The 16,811-nt window shown below is 33.7% G+C and overlaps 1 protein-coding gene across 1 annotated transcript in view; it reads left to right on the plus strand.

Annotated features, from left to right (window-relative positions):
- Positions 1-16,811, plus strand: part of Ncam2 (neural cell adhesion molecule 2) — a 423,594-nt gene that overhangs the window by 399,678 nt on the left and 7,105 nt on the right. Inside the window, exon 16 of the mRNA NM_001113208.1 lies at positions 15,329-15,533. Within this exon, the coding sequence (NP_001106679.1) occupies positions 15,329-15,533 (205 nt within the window). The remainder of the gene's footprint in view (positions 1-15,328; positions 15,534-16,811) is intronic.

The raw sequence follows: 16,811 nt of genomic DNA on the forward strand, positions 1-16,811 counted from the left end.
TGATCATTTTAATGGCATTTGTTTTCATCACAAATTATTTTATTAAAAATATGTACATGTTATAAATGTATTGTCTTTGGTATCATCTCTTATTTAACATGCCCCCATTTATTATCCAGTGCAATGTATAATCCTGTGCATGTTTTCCATAGTGTATTGAATGTCATTTTATTTTATGTATTTCTGTGTCTTCTCCATTGTTGTAATAAAGAAAACTGTGGAAAGTCTTTGTTACATGTGTTTTCTTTATTACTGTTACAGTCTTTTGGTCCTTCTGTGTGATTTCATTTTTTTAACTGGTCAAACTCAAGCTTTCAATACTTTTTTTTTGTAGTCAAGATTAGTGGCAAATGTTTGTTAATGAATGGTTTCAATTTTGAGATCATTAAAACACATATAAATGTCCAATGTGTATTGACTCAAATGTTTTCCTATTTTCAAAATAAAAATTTATGACACCTGAGAAATACCATGGAAATATAATTTCAAAAATCATAAATATTCTCTATTCTTTGTACATAAAGTATAAAGCACAAATAACAACATTTTGTTTATAAATAAGAACAATAATAACGATAAAGGCTAGAAAACCTATGTTTTTTTTTTTTAAATATAAACTCTCAAAAATCATGGGGAATGGATTAAGTAACACATTCAATGTTACCTTAGCATTAGAAATGTGAGATACAGGGCGTTTCTCTTATAGAGGAGAATATTCAGCTTCAGAAAAGCTGTGTGATTTTCACGTTATATAGTTATCATTTCAAATTAGTTAAAACTATTATTTGATTGTTGAGTAACATGTGGGTTCAAATGGTTCCTTTTCTCCATGAAAATTAAATTTGATTTTGTATAGGTAAATGTATTCCACACATAAAGATGAACATTTAAGCAACACAGATTTAAACAACAAAAAATATACAGAATCAGCAGTATAGAATTAAAGAGAAATTACTGTTTCTCAAGATCCACGCTACTTGTTACTTTATGTGATGTTATGCTTTTTACCCATGAACATGTCATTCTGAAAGTTCGAGCATAATATATCTACCATTGGCTTAAATGTATTTGCACATGCTTCAAGATGAATTTAATTGAAAGGTTACATTTTCTATTTTCTTCAATTGAGTAAAAGATAAAGATGTTTAACAAACTTAGATATAAATATTTACTTATCTTTTATCTACATTCATTCTTCCTGAATCTCCTTTAAAAACGATGATACACAATAGAAAGTAGTTATCTGGAAACCGCTAGAAATTGTTCACTGCTGTGGTGACTTTGTAGTGTGTTATCATGGCCTCATTGCGTGCCTTTTGAGAAACCAGAGGCATATGCAGTAATATAAAATTTTCCAATCAAATACAAAGTTCTAATGTTTTATCTTGATTGGCCAAGCAAAAACCATGCAACAGTAAGATATGTGGACTTGAAGAGCACACTGGCTTTCAATTTGCTTTCTTTTCTTCAGTCACTTATTTTTAATGCCAGTCAATAATTAAGCTTCATGATTTCTGGTCAGTTATCATTCCTTTATTATTTGCTAACATTTTCATTCAACTTTCCACAAAAAGCTACTTTTCAGACACCATTTTTGTCTAAAATTGAATTTAGTAAATTTCTTATTCTTCTACAGTATTCTGAAAATGCCATCGAATAATTTTGTAACATAGTTCATAAAAATAGGTAGCTTTCTATTTATGTGAAAATATTTTTCTTAATGTCTGATCAAATGAATATAGATAGTTATAATTTAATAATTGTTAAGACAACAAAATTACTAGATCCTGGAGACATGATTTTATGTTATTTCCCTTCATCTTTAGCCTTTTCTTTATATTACTGTAATATTTATAATGTTCAGAAATAACTATTCAAATAGAAGCGTTTAAATTAAGGATAAATTAGTTTCTTTTAAACTGTCATTTCTGTATTAAAGAGACCACAGGCTGTAAACTAAGATGTATTTTTCTATTATTTTCACTAAAGGTGAATTGCACATGAGCAAAATATTAAATGGAAAACTGCCAAAGTTCTGGAATTTTCAATTTCTAACCTGTACCTATCGTTATTATTTTAAAAAGTTTATTTTATGGAAAAGAGTACAGTGTGCTTCAGAAACAAGTTCTATTTTTTCTTTTATAGAATAGGAAGCCAAATAGCCAACACATTCATGTTTGTCTCTCTTCCCTCACTATGATATCCAGTATCAAGGACATGAAACGGGATTTTGTTTTTCTACCAACCCACAATTGAGGTATACTGCCTTTTCCATGCAAGCCTCGTACCACAGCTGCATTTTTCTCCCTTAAGGACTTTATTTAAAGACTAATTCTAGATTTGCATCAAAATAAGAAAGAAAAGTACTCGGGTTCTAGGTGGTCTTTCCTCATGCTGACCATATCCCACTGACAGTATTTGACCAGAACGCCTACTACCTCTGTGAAAACTGAGCCAGCACTGATATCACTCAGCCCACATTTTACTCCTGCTGTTCAATATTTTGTGTTTGTGGAATGATGAGTGACTTTATCCAACATTATGTTACCAGCGAACAGTGTCTGTACATAAAATCCACCTATTGGCTCTTTCTCCTCCCTGTTGCTCTGGAACCATCATTCAGCATTCACCATCTGCACAGATTTGCCATTTCTAGAACGCCAAGAACTTAGGATCTCACCACAGGCAGTGCTCTAGGATAAATTTCATCACGTAAGGACATTTTGAAATGTCCTTTTTAATTTATTTTTTTTGTTTCATGCAAGACTTCATAATAAATAATACTTCATTATTTTAAAATACTACAATTTATTTATCGAATTAACTTTTGAAGGGTGTCTTGGTAGCATCATACCCTTATATTTTAAGTAAATAGAAAATCTACCCTTCTACAGATAAATAAAGATATACTAAGATCCACTACATTATTAACTTTACAGGTTTCCCAAGACATTTAAAATATGTACCTTTAGTAATATAGTGTTAGAAAATTAAAAATAAAAGCATAAGTGGTGAGGATTTTCTTATTATAATAGGTCAAGTAATTTTGAGCTTCTAAAAAAATTCAAGAACACTTTTGTTCTACATCTTATTAAATGGTTTGCAATATTTAATTGCACATTAAGGTACTTTTTTTTTTTTTTGGTTTTCTCTTTTGTGAATATAAAATCCCTACTAAATTTTCTAAAGCTAAGTGGGCCAAAAGAGATACTGATGTTTATGATACAAAAATACTTAACTATTTCTTGATCTTTTTGTGCAGTTATATATATAGCTAAATAAAGATATACTAAGATGCATTAAATTATTAACTCTAAAGGTTTCCCAAGACATTTAAAATATATACCTTTAGTAATATATATATATATATATATATATATATATATATATATATATATATTTGTTCATTTTAGGTTACTTGTATGTATTTCTACATACATAATGTATATATTCTTGGGGCCTGAAGTGGCCAGAAGAGGGCATTAGATACCTTGAACTTAAGTTATGGAAAATTACAATCAGCCAATTGGTTCCTGCAAACCTAACTTGGTTTTGTTGTAAGATCAGTACACACTCACAACCTTTTAACCATCTCCCAAGCCTCCAATACAGAGATATTTATTTTTCTTTTATCAATAAAACCTTCATTTTCTAATCGGACAAATACACAGATATCAAACAACCTAAGTATACAACATCAAACTTAAATAATATTTATAGGAGAACATGTAAAATCTACCTCAAAATACCAATCTATATAGAAAATAAGTGACATATATTAATGTTTTGTGTATCATCTTTTACCAATTTTAGAATATGCTTTTTAAAAATGATCTCATATTCAACAGTATTTAATTTAATCAAATCAATATAAAATTCAAAGTCGATATTTTGTACTGTGAGCCCTTCAGATATTCATAAAATATCCAGTAACTCAAACATCCATTACCAAATAGTTTACTATTTGGGATTCGTGCTTCTGTTTTTGTTTAAATGGCCATAAAATACACACTTTAACTTTTATTATGTTAAAATCGTGATACTAAGGATTTTATAAGCTTCCATGAAAATTCTAAGACTCTTTTTCCTTTTCTGAAGGGAATCTGAATGGATTTGTGGTTGAGGGAAGGTAGGGGAGTGGGTTAGGAGGAGAAGAGAGGAAAAACTGCTTTCACTTTGTATGATATGAGAAAAGAGTGAATTTTGAGATATAAAAGTAAATAATTTTAACTTTGTGGAAGATGTAGTATTTTTTTAGATCAGCTATTTCTAGGTAGGTCAAATTGAATCCAAATCATGATCATCCTTCTATTAGCTTTCAAAGTACAGAGATCATAGACAAATGGCATTATGGCCCACAGTAAACATGTTTTGCATACCATTGTTTTAAAGTAGATAAATACCAAACTTGAAGTTGTTAAAAATATTTAAATTACTGGATTTTAGAAATGGAGGCCATGAAATACTCCAACTTAAAGCATATTCTATTAATAGAATACAATTCCCAATATAAGTACACAATAGTTTTTTTTATAAGTTTAGATATACACAGCATATAATTTCACAGTGTGCTTGAGGCTATGTTACACACACTTACGTGTCAATTTGGACAAACATTAATACATGACAATATGTGTCACAGTCCTCATCTCCTCACTGGAAATATGAATGGGGGAATTATCATGCCTGTGAGGACTGTGTTAATGCAGATGTCATGAGAAAGAGTAAGTCACAGCATGAATCTCTCTTAGCCACTGCAATAGCTAATCCAAAACTTGCTTTCCTCTCTTGCAGCCATTATTAACTCCTCTATATATTTAGTGAATTTTTACCATCATTATTTTTTTAAAGATCATAATTCCTATCCTCTGTTGAGTGTCCCAGGTTCATCGGTTGTGTTTTTGACTTTTCTGCTTGTTTCTATAATCCATTTCAAAGCCTAACATATTAGCTCTCATTATTGAGTAACCAAACAACCAACCACTCAGGACCACTACAAATATCTCTTCTTTAATAGAACCACATGTACTCATTAACATCAGACACATTATTTGCATATTTTTAATTCTTCCGATTTTATTTCACAGCCTGACACAACCATGGCGGGATAGGCAAGTGATATAAAGTGAAAAACTCATGACTTGAAAAAACTGGAGTCTTCTCTGAAAAACAAACAAAAAAACAAGGAGGCAGGTTAATGGATTGGGAAGGCTTATTTTGGAATGAAATGGAGGAAGATTCTCAGAAGGCAAAAGAACAAACTTCTCTTACTGGATATATATATTATATATATATATTTTATATATTGGGGGAGTATTTGATGCCTGTTTGGCCAGATAGTTTGAATAGTTCTAACAGGGCAATGCATTTTTTATGATTTTAGAGGATTTATTTTTATTGGTTATTATCTATTTATATTTCAAATGTTATCCCCTTCCTGGTTTCCTCTCTGCAAACCTACTATCCCAACCCACCTCCCCCAGCTTCTATGAGGGTGTTCCTTCACCCACCCACCCACTCCTGCCTTCCCACCCTGGCATTCCCCTACACTGGGGCATCAAGCCTTCACAGGACCAAGGGCCTCTCCTCCTATTGATGCCCAACAAGGCTATCCTATGCTACATGTACAGCTGAAGCCATGAGTCCCTCTTTGGTGGTTTAGTCACTGGGAGCTCTGGGGGATCAGGTGGGTTGGTATTGTTGTTCTTCCTATGGGGTTGCAAACCCCTTCAGCTCCTTCAGTCCTTCCACTAACTTAGCATTGGGGGTCCCCATACTAAGTCTGATGGTTGGCTGCGAGCATCCATGTATGTATTGGTCAGGCTCTGGCAGAGCCTCTAAAAAGACAGCTATATCAAGCTCCTGTCTGCAAGCATTTGTTGCCATCAGCAAGAGTGCCTGGTTTTGGTGTCTGCAGATGGGATGGATCCCCAGGTGTCTGCAGATGGGATGGATCCCCAGGTGGAAGAGTCTCTGTATGACCTTCCCTTCAGTCTCCACTCTTTGTCCCTGCATTTCCTTTAGACAGGAGCAATTCTGGGTTAATATTTTTGAGATGGGTAGGTGGCCCCATCCCTCCACTGGGGGGGGGGGGGGGCTGTGCCTAACCTCTGGATGTGGTGTCTACAGGTTCTCTCTCCCCATTTTTGGGTATTTCAGCTGCTGTCATCCCTGTTGTGTCCTGGGAAACTTCTTGCTTTCCTGGCAGATAGGGTTTCATTGCAGAGTCCCTGGATTTCCTTCAACTTGCTGTGTTGACCATGGCGGCTTCAAACTCATCGATCCACCAGCCTCACTGCCTGGTCAGTGCTAGGATTAAATGGTGTAAACCATGCAAAGGTTTTTAATATTTTTTTTTTATTTTTTATTTTTACTTTAGAAATCACTCAACCTTTAATTCAGGGTCTCTCCTTAGAATGTGAATCACTAAGACAGGCTGTCATTTTTGTTTCCCTGGTAACAACAATGTTTTCATACTTACAGTGGGCATTACCAGGATTATCTATGGTTACTCCATGTTGTACTAACAGAACTTCATCCAAATAGCATTAAGAAGTGCTTCATATCAGAATAATTTTAAAAGAAGTGTTCTTTGAAATTTTCCAACACATATTTTGTCAGAAAGCTTAAATATATTTTTTTCAAGCGAGTATTATGAACAGAATTAGCAGAGTATTCCTGTACATGGAACAGCATAGGAATATACTAAAAACAAGGGAGGGAAAGATGATCAATGTTTTAGAGCTCCATCTATTCAATTCCTGGCACTGACATGGCTGATCACAAGCATCTATAGCTCCAGCTGCAGGAACGTTGACATGCTCTGCTGATCTATATGATTACCAGACATGAGATGGTATACTACCATATATGCAGACACACTATCTACGTACGTAAAATAAAATAAAAATGAGAAATTTTAAAATATGATTAAATACAATTGAAAAAATACAGTCTTCATTTGGGTTGGAAATTTTTGATCATTTTCAATAGTTCTTGATAATTTTCCTCTTTTATTCATTCGGTGAGCTAACCTAAGATATCAAACAGTAAGACAAAAATAAAAGCAATAGCTTTAATAAAACTAAGCAACAAAGCATGGCTTACAGATCTGTGATATATTGAAGTCACGTTTTACCTAATGTATTCAGAAAGCAAATAAAAAGTGCTCTAGTGGAAGATATATACATACTCCAATCATATTGCTCTAGACATTTCTGTCAATTTACATTTTCAATGAATAATAAATAATATTTTAATGTGTCCTCGTTTGTAAAACCTGCAATGATTTTCAATTTTCTGTCAAATACCAATATCTCTTCAATTATACATCAAACCCATGGATTCCTTTCCATTCCATGCTAGAATGTATAAATTCATGCTATAAATTCATGATTGCATTGGACCTGTTCTGTCCAGACAACAATTTCTAACAATGATTTTTCTATCTTCTCTGGCTATAACTATCTTTATCTCTCTTGTCCATCTTCTATGATGCTCCCTAAGCCTTGTTGACCCAGGGAATATTCAGTAGAGTATTCAAATGACATTCTCTGGCCATTGATCAGTTGTGAGTTTACTCGTTAGTCCACGACACACAGAAACAATGTTGAAGTTTAAAAGTTTGTCTAATGTTCACATAGCGAGACACATGTTGAGAGAGGTTGTAATACTAAGTATATTTAATACAATAATAGGAGTAGATTCAGCCCTGGGACTTCTAGGCTCCCCAATCTTCATACCATGGTTTTATACTATTAATATATGACTAGAACAAAATTAATTGAACTCATACTGTAACATGTGAGAGGAATTACTTTACATTTTAATGAACGTATTCACAATCACAAAAGTACTCACACAATATGTACTCACTGATAAGTGGATATTAGCTCAGAAACTTAGGATACCCGAAAGTATTCTAATGCAACAAAGAAACCAACTTTCTTCTGTGGTTTTTTTTAAGTAGTATAGTTTAAAATCAGTAATATTTCAAATATAACTGTGAACGACAAAAGGCAAAAGGCAAAAAGAAAAAAAAATCTAACGAAAATGTTCTAATGAAAGTGATGAGGCCTCTTCAAGTTATAAAACAAACTTCTTCTTGGATGAAAAATATTAAATGTTTTATGAGTATTATATCTAATTACTAGATTTTACACTTTTAAAAAAATTAATGTTTTCAAACATTAGTTGCCTTTATCATTTAATTATTTTATTTTCTGTTATTTTTCATAATGGTGGTCATGACTAGTGAGTACATTCCAGCTTCCTCCTACTCAGCCTTCCTTTCATAACTATGTCATTACTACATTTCTTATACCAGATATTCCCTCCTCCACTTTCTTACTGTATGCATGTGAAAAACTTTATGGACTTAAAAAAGAATTGAGGGAACATGAATGCTGGGGCATACTAATATGTCCCTCAGAGACATTTATATTTCTATATGAATTTTCAAGTACTTTGTTAAAGTTTATTTCTGTGAATGGTGACATTGGAATTTTTGGAGGATCATATTCAGTCAATACATTGATTTTAGTGATGGCCACTTTCATAATTTTATTTCTCCTATCTTTGGCATGAACAGTTGTTCTGTCTTTTTGTGTTTTTTCAGTTTCATTCTACAGTGTTTAAAGATTTCTTTGTTCCGGTCATTCTTTTCCTTGGTATTTTAGTTCCATTTCTCCTAATTATGTTAATATACCAGTAAAAGCAATGTAAGGAAGGAAGGGGTGTGCCTTGGTAGACAGTTTGAGCAGGTGTAATGCAGTGTGTTAGTCAAACATGGCAACAGTGTGTGAGTGGTCAGACTACAGTTAGAGAAAGGAGGGACTGAACAAGAAATGTGTCTGGTCACCCAAGCAACCAATTATCTTCGAATGGCTCCAAAGACTTCTCAAAGAGTGCCTCCAGCTGTGCTCAAACAGGAGAGCCTTTGAGCATTTCCAATTCTTACCAAATTATACCCTTGTACTCCATAAATGTATGGCCATCTCAGTGTACTAATTGCACTCAGTCCAAATTCAAAAGCACCTGAAACAGGTAACTTCTCTGTCCCTCTCAATTCCAAAGTCAGAACTGTCATCTGTAACACAAGGAAGTTTCTAACTTTGAAACTTTATAACATCAAAATGTTAATTCCATGGTGTTGACAAACAATGGAGCAGAATAAACATACACTCAACAAAATTATAAATTAGGGAAATAGCAAAGACCAATCAGACAAATGCATGATTAAAATGTATCTGGGAAAAGATAAATCAAATCAAATCAAAAATCATTTTCTTTTATTTCTTTATTGTTCTCCTATGGTTAGACATCTTCGTATCAATAGTGCTGCCTGGCCACACCCATGGGGTGGAGACAAGTAGGATGAAACACTCAATAATAGTGAGACTGGCTTTGAGCCAAGCTGTTTTATTACCATATTTCACCCCTTAGATTCTAAAATGAGAGATTCTCAAACTATTTACATTTGACAAAACCTTTCAGTTACACAAATAAAGTTATACTCTTAAAGAAGAAGTATTTTAATATTTTTATGGCATAGGCTATAAAATTCTTCTTAGAGCACTTAAAATCTTTGTATTCTTTATAATTTTGTTAGACACTGCATGCTCAAACATTTGATGTTTAATGACTGTTTTTAACCGATTGTTATAAATTCTTCAGTTAACTTATATTCTTCATTCAGAATTACTCAAAACCACAACTAAACTGATTTATGTTGGACATGATAAGGAAATTTGACATATTCTCTGATCTTCAATAGCTAAGAGTTCAATGAAGTGCAAGGCACATATTTATATTTGCAACATCTTCTGTTACATAAAACATAGGCATATATATATTGCTCTAGCTTGATTGGTCACCAATATAAACCCAGGAATTATAAAGAATTATCTTGGGGGAGGGTATGGGGGACTTTTGGGATAGCAATTGAAATGTAAATGAAGAAAATACCTAATAAAAAATAAAGAATTATCTGTAATATGAGAATAAAGTCTATTGGCTCTAGAATAGCAAAATGAACACAAACAGGGTTTTGAATATTCTGTACTTTAAACCAACTTTTTTACAACACTGAGAAAATTCTTTGATGAAAATAGTTATGAATGTCTAAATTAAGACTTAGAATTTGTTCTCTATGTCATTATCAAAGCTTGTCAAGCTCTAAAAGAATTTTTAATAAACCCATGACAAAATAAATGTACACAAAGTAAATGAAGTTGTATAAAGTACTAAATAATGAGTCAAAAAGTAAGGCCTCTTTGAATCTATTAGGACAGTGCTTTAAAGCTAGTATACATACTGTCAAGTATAATAAACTTCATGTCAAGATAATCCAGTGTTTCAGTAATGGATGTCTTGCATAATAGGAATATATGACATGTATAAAACAAATTGAATTGAATTCCTTTTTTCTTTGCTCTGACCTTCAAATTGATTGAAGCACAAATACAATTATGGAATAACTTAGGGAAGATATTGGTTTGCTTGTCTAATTTCTAAGTTTCTTAGAGTTGGATTGATGTAGATAGGAAATGGAACACAGAAACTGCTGATCACTTCTCTTGCTGGATTTGAATCATAAGCTATAAGACAATATAGCAACTTAAGTTTTTGTTTAAACATTTTGGTATTTTCATTTCTAATAAAATTTCACTTGTATAGAAATAGTATGAAAGTATCAATAAAGGAAAAGCTTATAACAGAAACATGCTATGCAATTTATTTATTTTTCTTTTCTTTTTTCCAAGACAGGGTTGCTCTGTGTAGCCCTGGCTGTCCTAGAACTCACTCTGTAGACCAGGCTGGCCTCAAACTCAAAATCCATCTGCTTCTGCCCCCCAAGTGCTGGGATTAAAGGCGTACACCACCACCACCCAGCTCATGCTGTGCAATTTATATTCTTCCATTGAACCTAATTAATTATTAAAATGGTTTTATTCAACTGTTATAGAACAATGCATAATAAATATTTTTATAAGAATATTATATAAACTAACATATGTACTCTACTTAGTTCCTACCTTTGTGTAGTGAAATCCAATATAATGTTGTCTTGTGCAGTTATTTAGTTTGCATTAAAAGGGTCTGTTGTGGTCTAGGTATCACTTCACAAGCCATATAAACAACAATCTCAGTCAGAGTTGGATGGTTTATTAAAAGCACTCCCTTTTTTTTGGCCCTGGCATTCCCCTGTACTGGGGCATATAAAGTTTGCGTGTCCAATGGGCCTCTCTTTCCAGTGATGGCCGAGTAGGCCATCTTTTGATACATATGAAGCTAGAGTCAAGAGCTCCGGGGTACAGGGCCAAAAAAAATGGGAATGGGTGGGTAGGGGAGTTGGGGGGGGAGGGTATGGGGGACTTTTGGGATAGCATTGGAAATGTAATTAAGGAAAATATGTAATAAAAAGTATTAAAAATTAAATAAAAGATTAAAAAAGCACTCCTTTGTACTTGTCAGACCAGGGGCTTGTCAGACCATAGTTCCGAACTGTCTGAACTATGTCATTAAACATTTCTCACAACAGGCTTTTTATAGGGAAAAAGAGGTTCAAATGTTTAAAGGGCAAGGAGGGTAGCAATATTCCCGTTTGGCTTACTAGATAAGGTATTATCAACTAACCATTAAGCTGACTGGTCCCAAGTGAGGTAAGAAAGATGGTGGACAGGGGAATTTCAGAACCTTTGGATAGCAGAGCATGATTCTTATAATCATAACTTTTGGCTTATAGGTAGCATTCTTCCAAGTCAGCCACGAAAACCACAAAGAGCTAATATGCAGGTGCAGGACTTCTGCCTGGTTTGAGCTCTGACTCAAACCATAACAGTTCCTATTGATGTTTGATTTTATGGGTACTACATAAACCTTTGTGAAATTTCCTAAGACTAGCAAACCTCATACAGAACATTCAGAACAAATAGAATAAAACAGGGTGTGTGGTCAGCATGTCCTTCCTCTGAGCCAAGTCATTTCTCTTTGTAAATGACTGGCAGGCATATTACAGCAACGCTATGAAATGGGTAGTAGGCATGGACTACAATGGCTATATATATGCTGGGAATGGGGTGCGTTAAAGACAATAGCATGTCTTTAATCTACAATTCTAACAGTTTGTACCTAGGGTAAGTGATATATTTGGACCTCACTTGGTAAATGTAGATCTGAAAAACATATTCCTATGTGATAGATTTTAATGAAATTATGTCACTATAAAATTATTAAAAATGAGAATATTAATTTCAAATAACTGACTTGATGATGTTTCTGTTCCATTCCAGTTTACTAAACAATTAAATCGCTGTTAACTTGTAAAAAAGTTTGTTCATGACCTTGAATTCATGGTAGTTTCCGAATCACAATATCATCATATAAATGTGCATACATGTTTATGTCTACATTGAAAATACAAATTATAAATAAATAAAACCATTGCATAAAAGTAAATTGGTAGCATGGAAACTAATGAAGATTTAGTCATTATAGTTACGACTGTACAACCTTGAAAATATGAGGTAATTTTGTACAATATGAAAATTGTAAGTAGTAAATGTATTGTTTAGTCATTATTGAAAGTCTAAAAATATATTTACATAAAAATCATACACAAAATGAATATTAAAATCTAACCAGGCTTCCTCAATACTTTTGTAAAGCTTATTTCCAAAAGAGTAATCATTTAATAAGAGATTTCATGTTGCCTTTGGCTTATCATGAGCAGAGATTCATTAGTAGCTTAGCTATGGGTTTAACCACCAATGATGTGTTTTTTTATCATTTATTTAAAGTGAGATATGTCAACAAATATAGTAAAGGCTAATTGTTAAATTTTCATTAAAGGATTTTTAATATATTCTCATATTCATAGAACTCCTCCTAAATTCCTTTCTGCTGGTTACTGGTAGTTGTTTGCCTAACTGTCTTCATTTAAATAAGGAGGAATCCTACCTAAGCTTGGAAACATGAGAAACTCATAAGTATGTGATGCAGTACTGTTCAGAACAGGGGTTTTCTGACTTCTGATGCTGTAGATTGCAATCTGAAGCAGTAATTTATCACTAGAGCAGGGATAGGTGAGCTTTTGTCATTCAGCCAGCACAGTAACATGGATCTGTAGAATTTATTGCCACAGGCTTTTCTTAGCTGTGAGAAGAATTTAAATGAGATGTGATGTCTTATCTCAAGTGAACTTCTTATACTCATCTTTATAGAAGTTTGTCTTTTGGATCGTGTACAGCAATTCAAAGAGGTTACATAACCTCAAAGGGGTTCAGCTTTATGCCTCATCTATGATATATTAAAAGAAGCATCTATATCTTTTATTTTTTGCCTCATAGTAACTATAGAAAAACATTCCATTTTCATTTTTTGGTAATAATATGCTTTTATACATAAAAAGATGTATAATTTTATAATGTCATAAAATTCTTGGACTATTTCAATATGCATAATTAGAAATATGTATGAGTCACACACTTCATTCCTGTAGATAATACAATGCGCAGTTTACTTCCTACGAGACTCAGATGTCTCCTTACACTGCTTTGATCGTATAATCTTTGCATATTTCACTACAGATACAGGGTCATTGGCGTATTTACATTACTAGCTGCACCTCAATATTTCTGTTTCTTTCCCCATATCCCCTCCTCCTCCCAATCACCTCCCAATCACTACCCACAAATCATTGCCAAGAAAAGGGGTCTATCTCACAACTTTACCTTGTAAAATAACAACTAACAAGGATTCTTAAAAGTCACACATGTACAATGCCTCCAATTTGTTAAAATATTACCTGCAAAGATATAAGTAACCACCTTTCCTGAAGTGATGATTGCAAAATTATTCCTAGTAGGTATTGAAAAGTGTGTCTCGGCGGAGGCAAAGTGCTTGCAGTCATCCAATTAAAGTTTTCACCTCAATGCCAACTAGCATCCTATGGAACACTTACACAACCCTTCTCTAATAAAAATATCATAGCTTTTTTATTTAACAGTGGGATTGACTATGACTGACTTTCTGGCTAAGTATAGTTCAGGATATGATCATATTTACTTTCTTCCCTACAGTGAATTGTAAACTATATTAAAATCAAGTTTCTATTGTCTTTCTTTTTTCTTTTTTGTTTTTTTTAATTAGGTATATCTTTCATTTACATTTCCAATGCTATCCCAAAAGTCCCCCACCCACTCCCCTACCCACCCACTCCCACTGCTTGGCCCTGGCATTCTCCTGTACTGAGGCAGATAAAGTTTGCACGACCAATGGGCCTCTTTTTCCACTGATGGCTGACTAGGCCATCTTCTGATACATATGCAGCTAGAGACATGAGCTCCGGGGAGTACTGGTTAGTTCATAATGTTGTTCCACCTATAGGGTTGCAGATCCCTTTAGCTCCTTGGTTACTTTCTCTAGCTCCTCCATTGGGGGCCCTGTGACCCATCAAATAGCTGACTGTGAGCATCCACTTCTGTGTTTGCTAGGCCCCGGCATAGTCTCACAAGAGACAGCTATATCTGGGTCCTTTCAGCAAAATCTTGCTATGTATGCAACGGTGTCAGCGTTTGCAGGCTGATTATAGGATGGATGCCCAGATATGGCAGTCTCTAGATGGTCCATCCTTTCGTCTCAGCTCCAAACTCTGTCTCTGTAACTACTTCCATGGGTGTTTTATCCCCAATTCTAAGAAGGGGCAAAATGTCCACACTTTGGTCTTCGTTCTTCTTGAGTTTCATGTGTGTAGCACATTGTATCTTATATCTTGGGTATCCTAAGTTTCTGGGCTAATATCCACTTATCAGTGAGTACATATTGTGTGAGTTCCTTTGTGATTGGGTTACCTCACTCAGGATGATGCCCTCCAGGTCCATCCATTTGCCTAGGAATTTCATAAATTCATTCTTTTTAATAGCTGAGTAGTACCCCATTGTGTAAATGTACCACATTTTCTGTATCCATTCCTCTGTTGAGGGGCATCTGGGTTCTTTCCAGCTTCTGGCTATTATAAATTAGGCTGCTATGAACATAGTGGAGCATGTGTCCTTCTTATAGGTTGGAACATCTTCTGGATATACTAAAGTAATTTTGAAAAATAATTAATTTTTAAAAATATCCTCCCTTAAAATATGGTTTGATAGTCTGAAAATGGGTCCCAACAATGAAGGGATTAAGTTGCCACTCACTACTCCATATTTTCTCTACCTATATTTGAGTGTATGTTTCATTAGAAATTACTTTTAAATGGTTCTTTATATTTTCATATTTTGTTACATGGAGATTTTATGGAGGGTTTTTTTTTTCTTCTTCTTCTTTTAAGACACACTTTTTAATGGCCTTGGCCTAGGAGCCATCATTGGCCTTGGAGTTGCTGCCCTTTTGCTAATCCTTGTGGTAACAGACGTCAGCTGCTTCTTCATTCGACAATGTGGGTTACTAATGTGCATCACCAGGAGAATGTGCGGGAAAAAGAGTGGCTCCAGTGGGAAAAGTAAAGAACTTGAAGAAGGAAAAGCAGCTTACCTGTAAGTACTGGACACCAGCACCACCTCCCATGAGTGGAGCACAAGTACAACTTGCATGCATTGTTTAGGGCTGTCTTCTAAGCCAGAACAGGTACTTAAGTATAATGCACTGCAAATATTATTGTTTATGCTTGCCTTCAATCTCTACTGTATACATGCACATACATACACACACACATATATATACACACACATATACATATACACATAAATATTTTCATACACACATGTATACATATATAATAGTTGACTATCTCCCAATGATTTTAATATTGTGGGAGCAATGATTTCAAAAAAACAATCTTGTTCAAATTTCTCATCAATATATTTTTATTATTTAAATTTTCTACTTTCCTTATTTATTCTCAGAATGTATATTATACTTTAATTTCTAAGAATACATATTGATTTCCCCTAATTTCTATGTTATACAAATGGATGAGTCCACAATACACATTATTGTTTACTCCACTAATAATTGTTTGTGAAACTTGTGGATATTATGTATACAGATATATGATAATGTTAAATATTTATTCAATAGTTCGTCATGGAAATGTATGATAATTTCTTTCATCATTAAATTTTTTAGCGAATACTTTGGTAGTATTCAGTTTACTACTATGAAATCACAAGTTAAGATTTTTGTTTTTCTATTTAAGTATGGATTTGATGGGATATTACCATGGGAAAAATGCTTGAGTGTTAATATTAGTTCAAAACACCCCAAACTAAGAGCATTCTACATTTATTTCCTGTTATTTTACCAATTATGTTGATTATATATTATTTTCTATTTATCCTCATAATTATCTGGAATCATTTTAATGTCAAATTTTGTCATTCAGTAGCATACAAATTTAAATTTAATGTACTAAAATTTTATAATTTTATAATTTTTGACTCTGCTTGATCTATAACAGTTCATCGATAAGCTTTCTATAACACCCACAAAACTGCTTTATTTCTGCTTTTTATTTAAACTTACTATGCCCTTAACCTTAGGATGCTGATTCTTCTCAGGAGTTTCACTTTTAAATTAGGTTTACACAGCAGCATTGCTAATTGAAACTGACACATGTTGTTTACTAACAGTGTGGTGGTTTGAATACTCTTGGCCCAGGGAGTAGTACTATAGTGAGATGTAGTCTTAGTGGAGTGGTGTGTTCTTTTTGCAGGATGTGTGTCAGTGTGGGGTTTGGCCTTGTGACTACCCCACCTAGCTGCAAGAGAGTCTTCTCCTATCTGTAGTTGTATCAAGATACAGAACTCTTACTC

This window comes from Mus musculus, chromosome 16 (assembly GCF_000001635.26).
Source record: "Mus musculus strain C57BL/6J chromosome 16, GRCm38.p6 C57BL/6J".
In the NCBI taxonomy this organism is placed as follows: domain Eukaryota; kingdom Metazoa; phylum Chordata; class Mammalia; order Rodentia; family Muridae; genus Mus; species Mus musculus.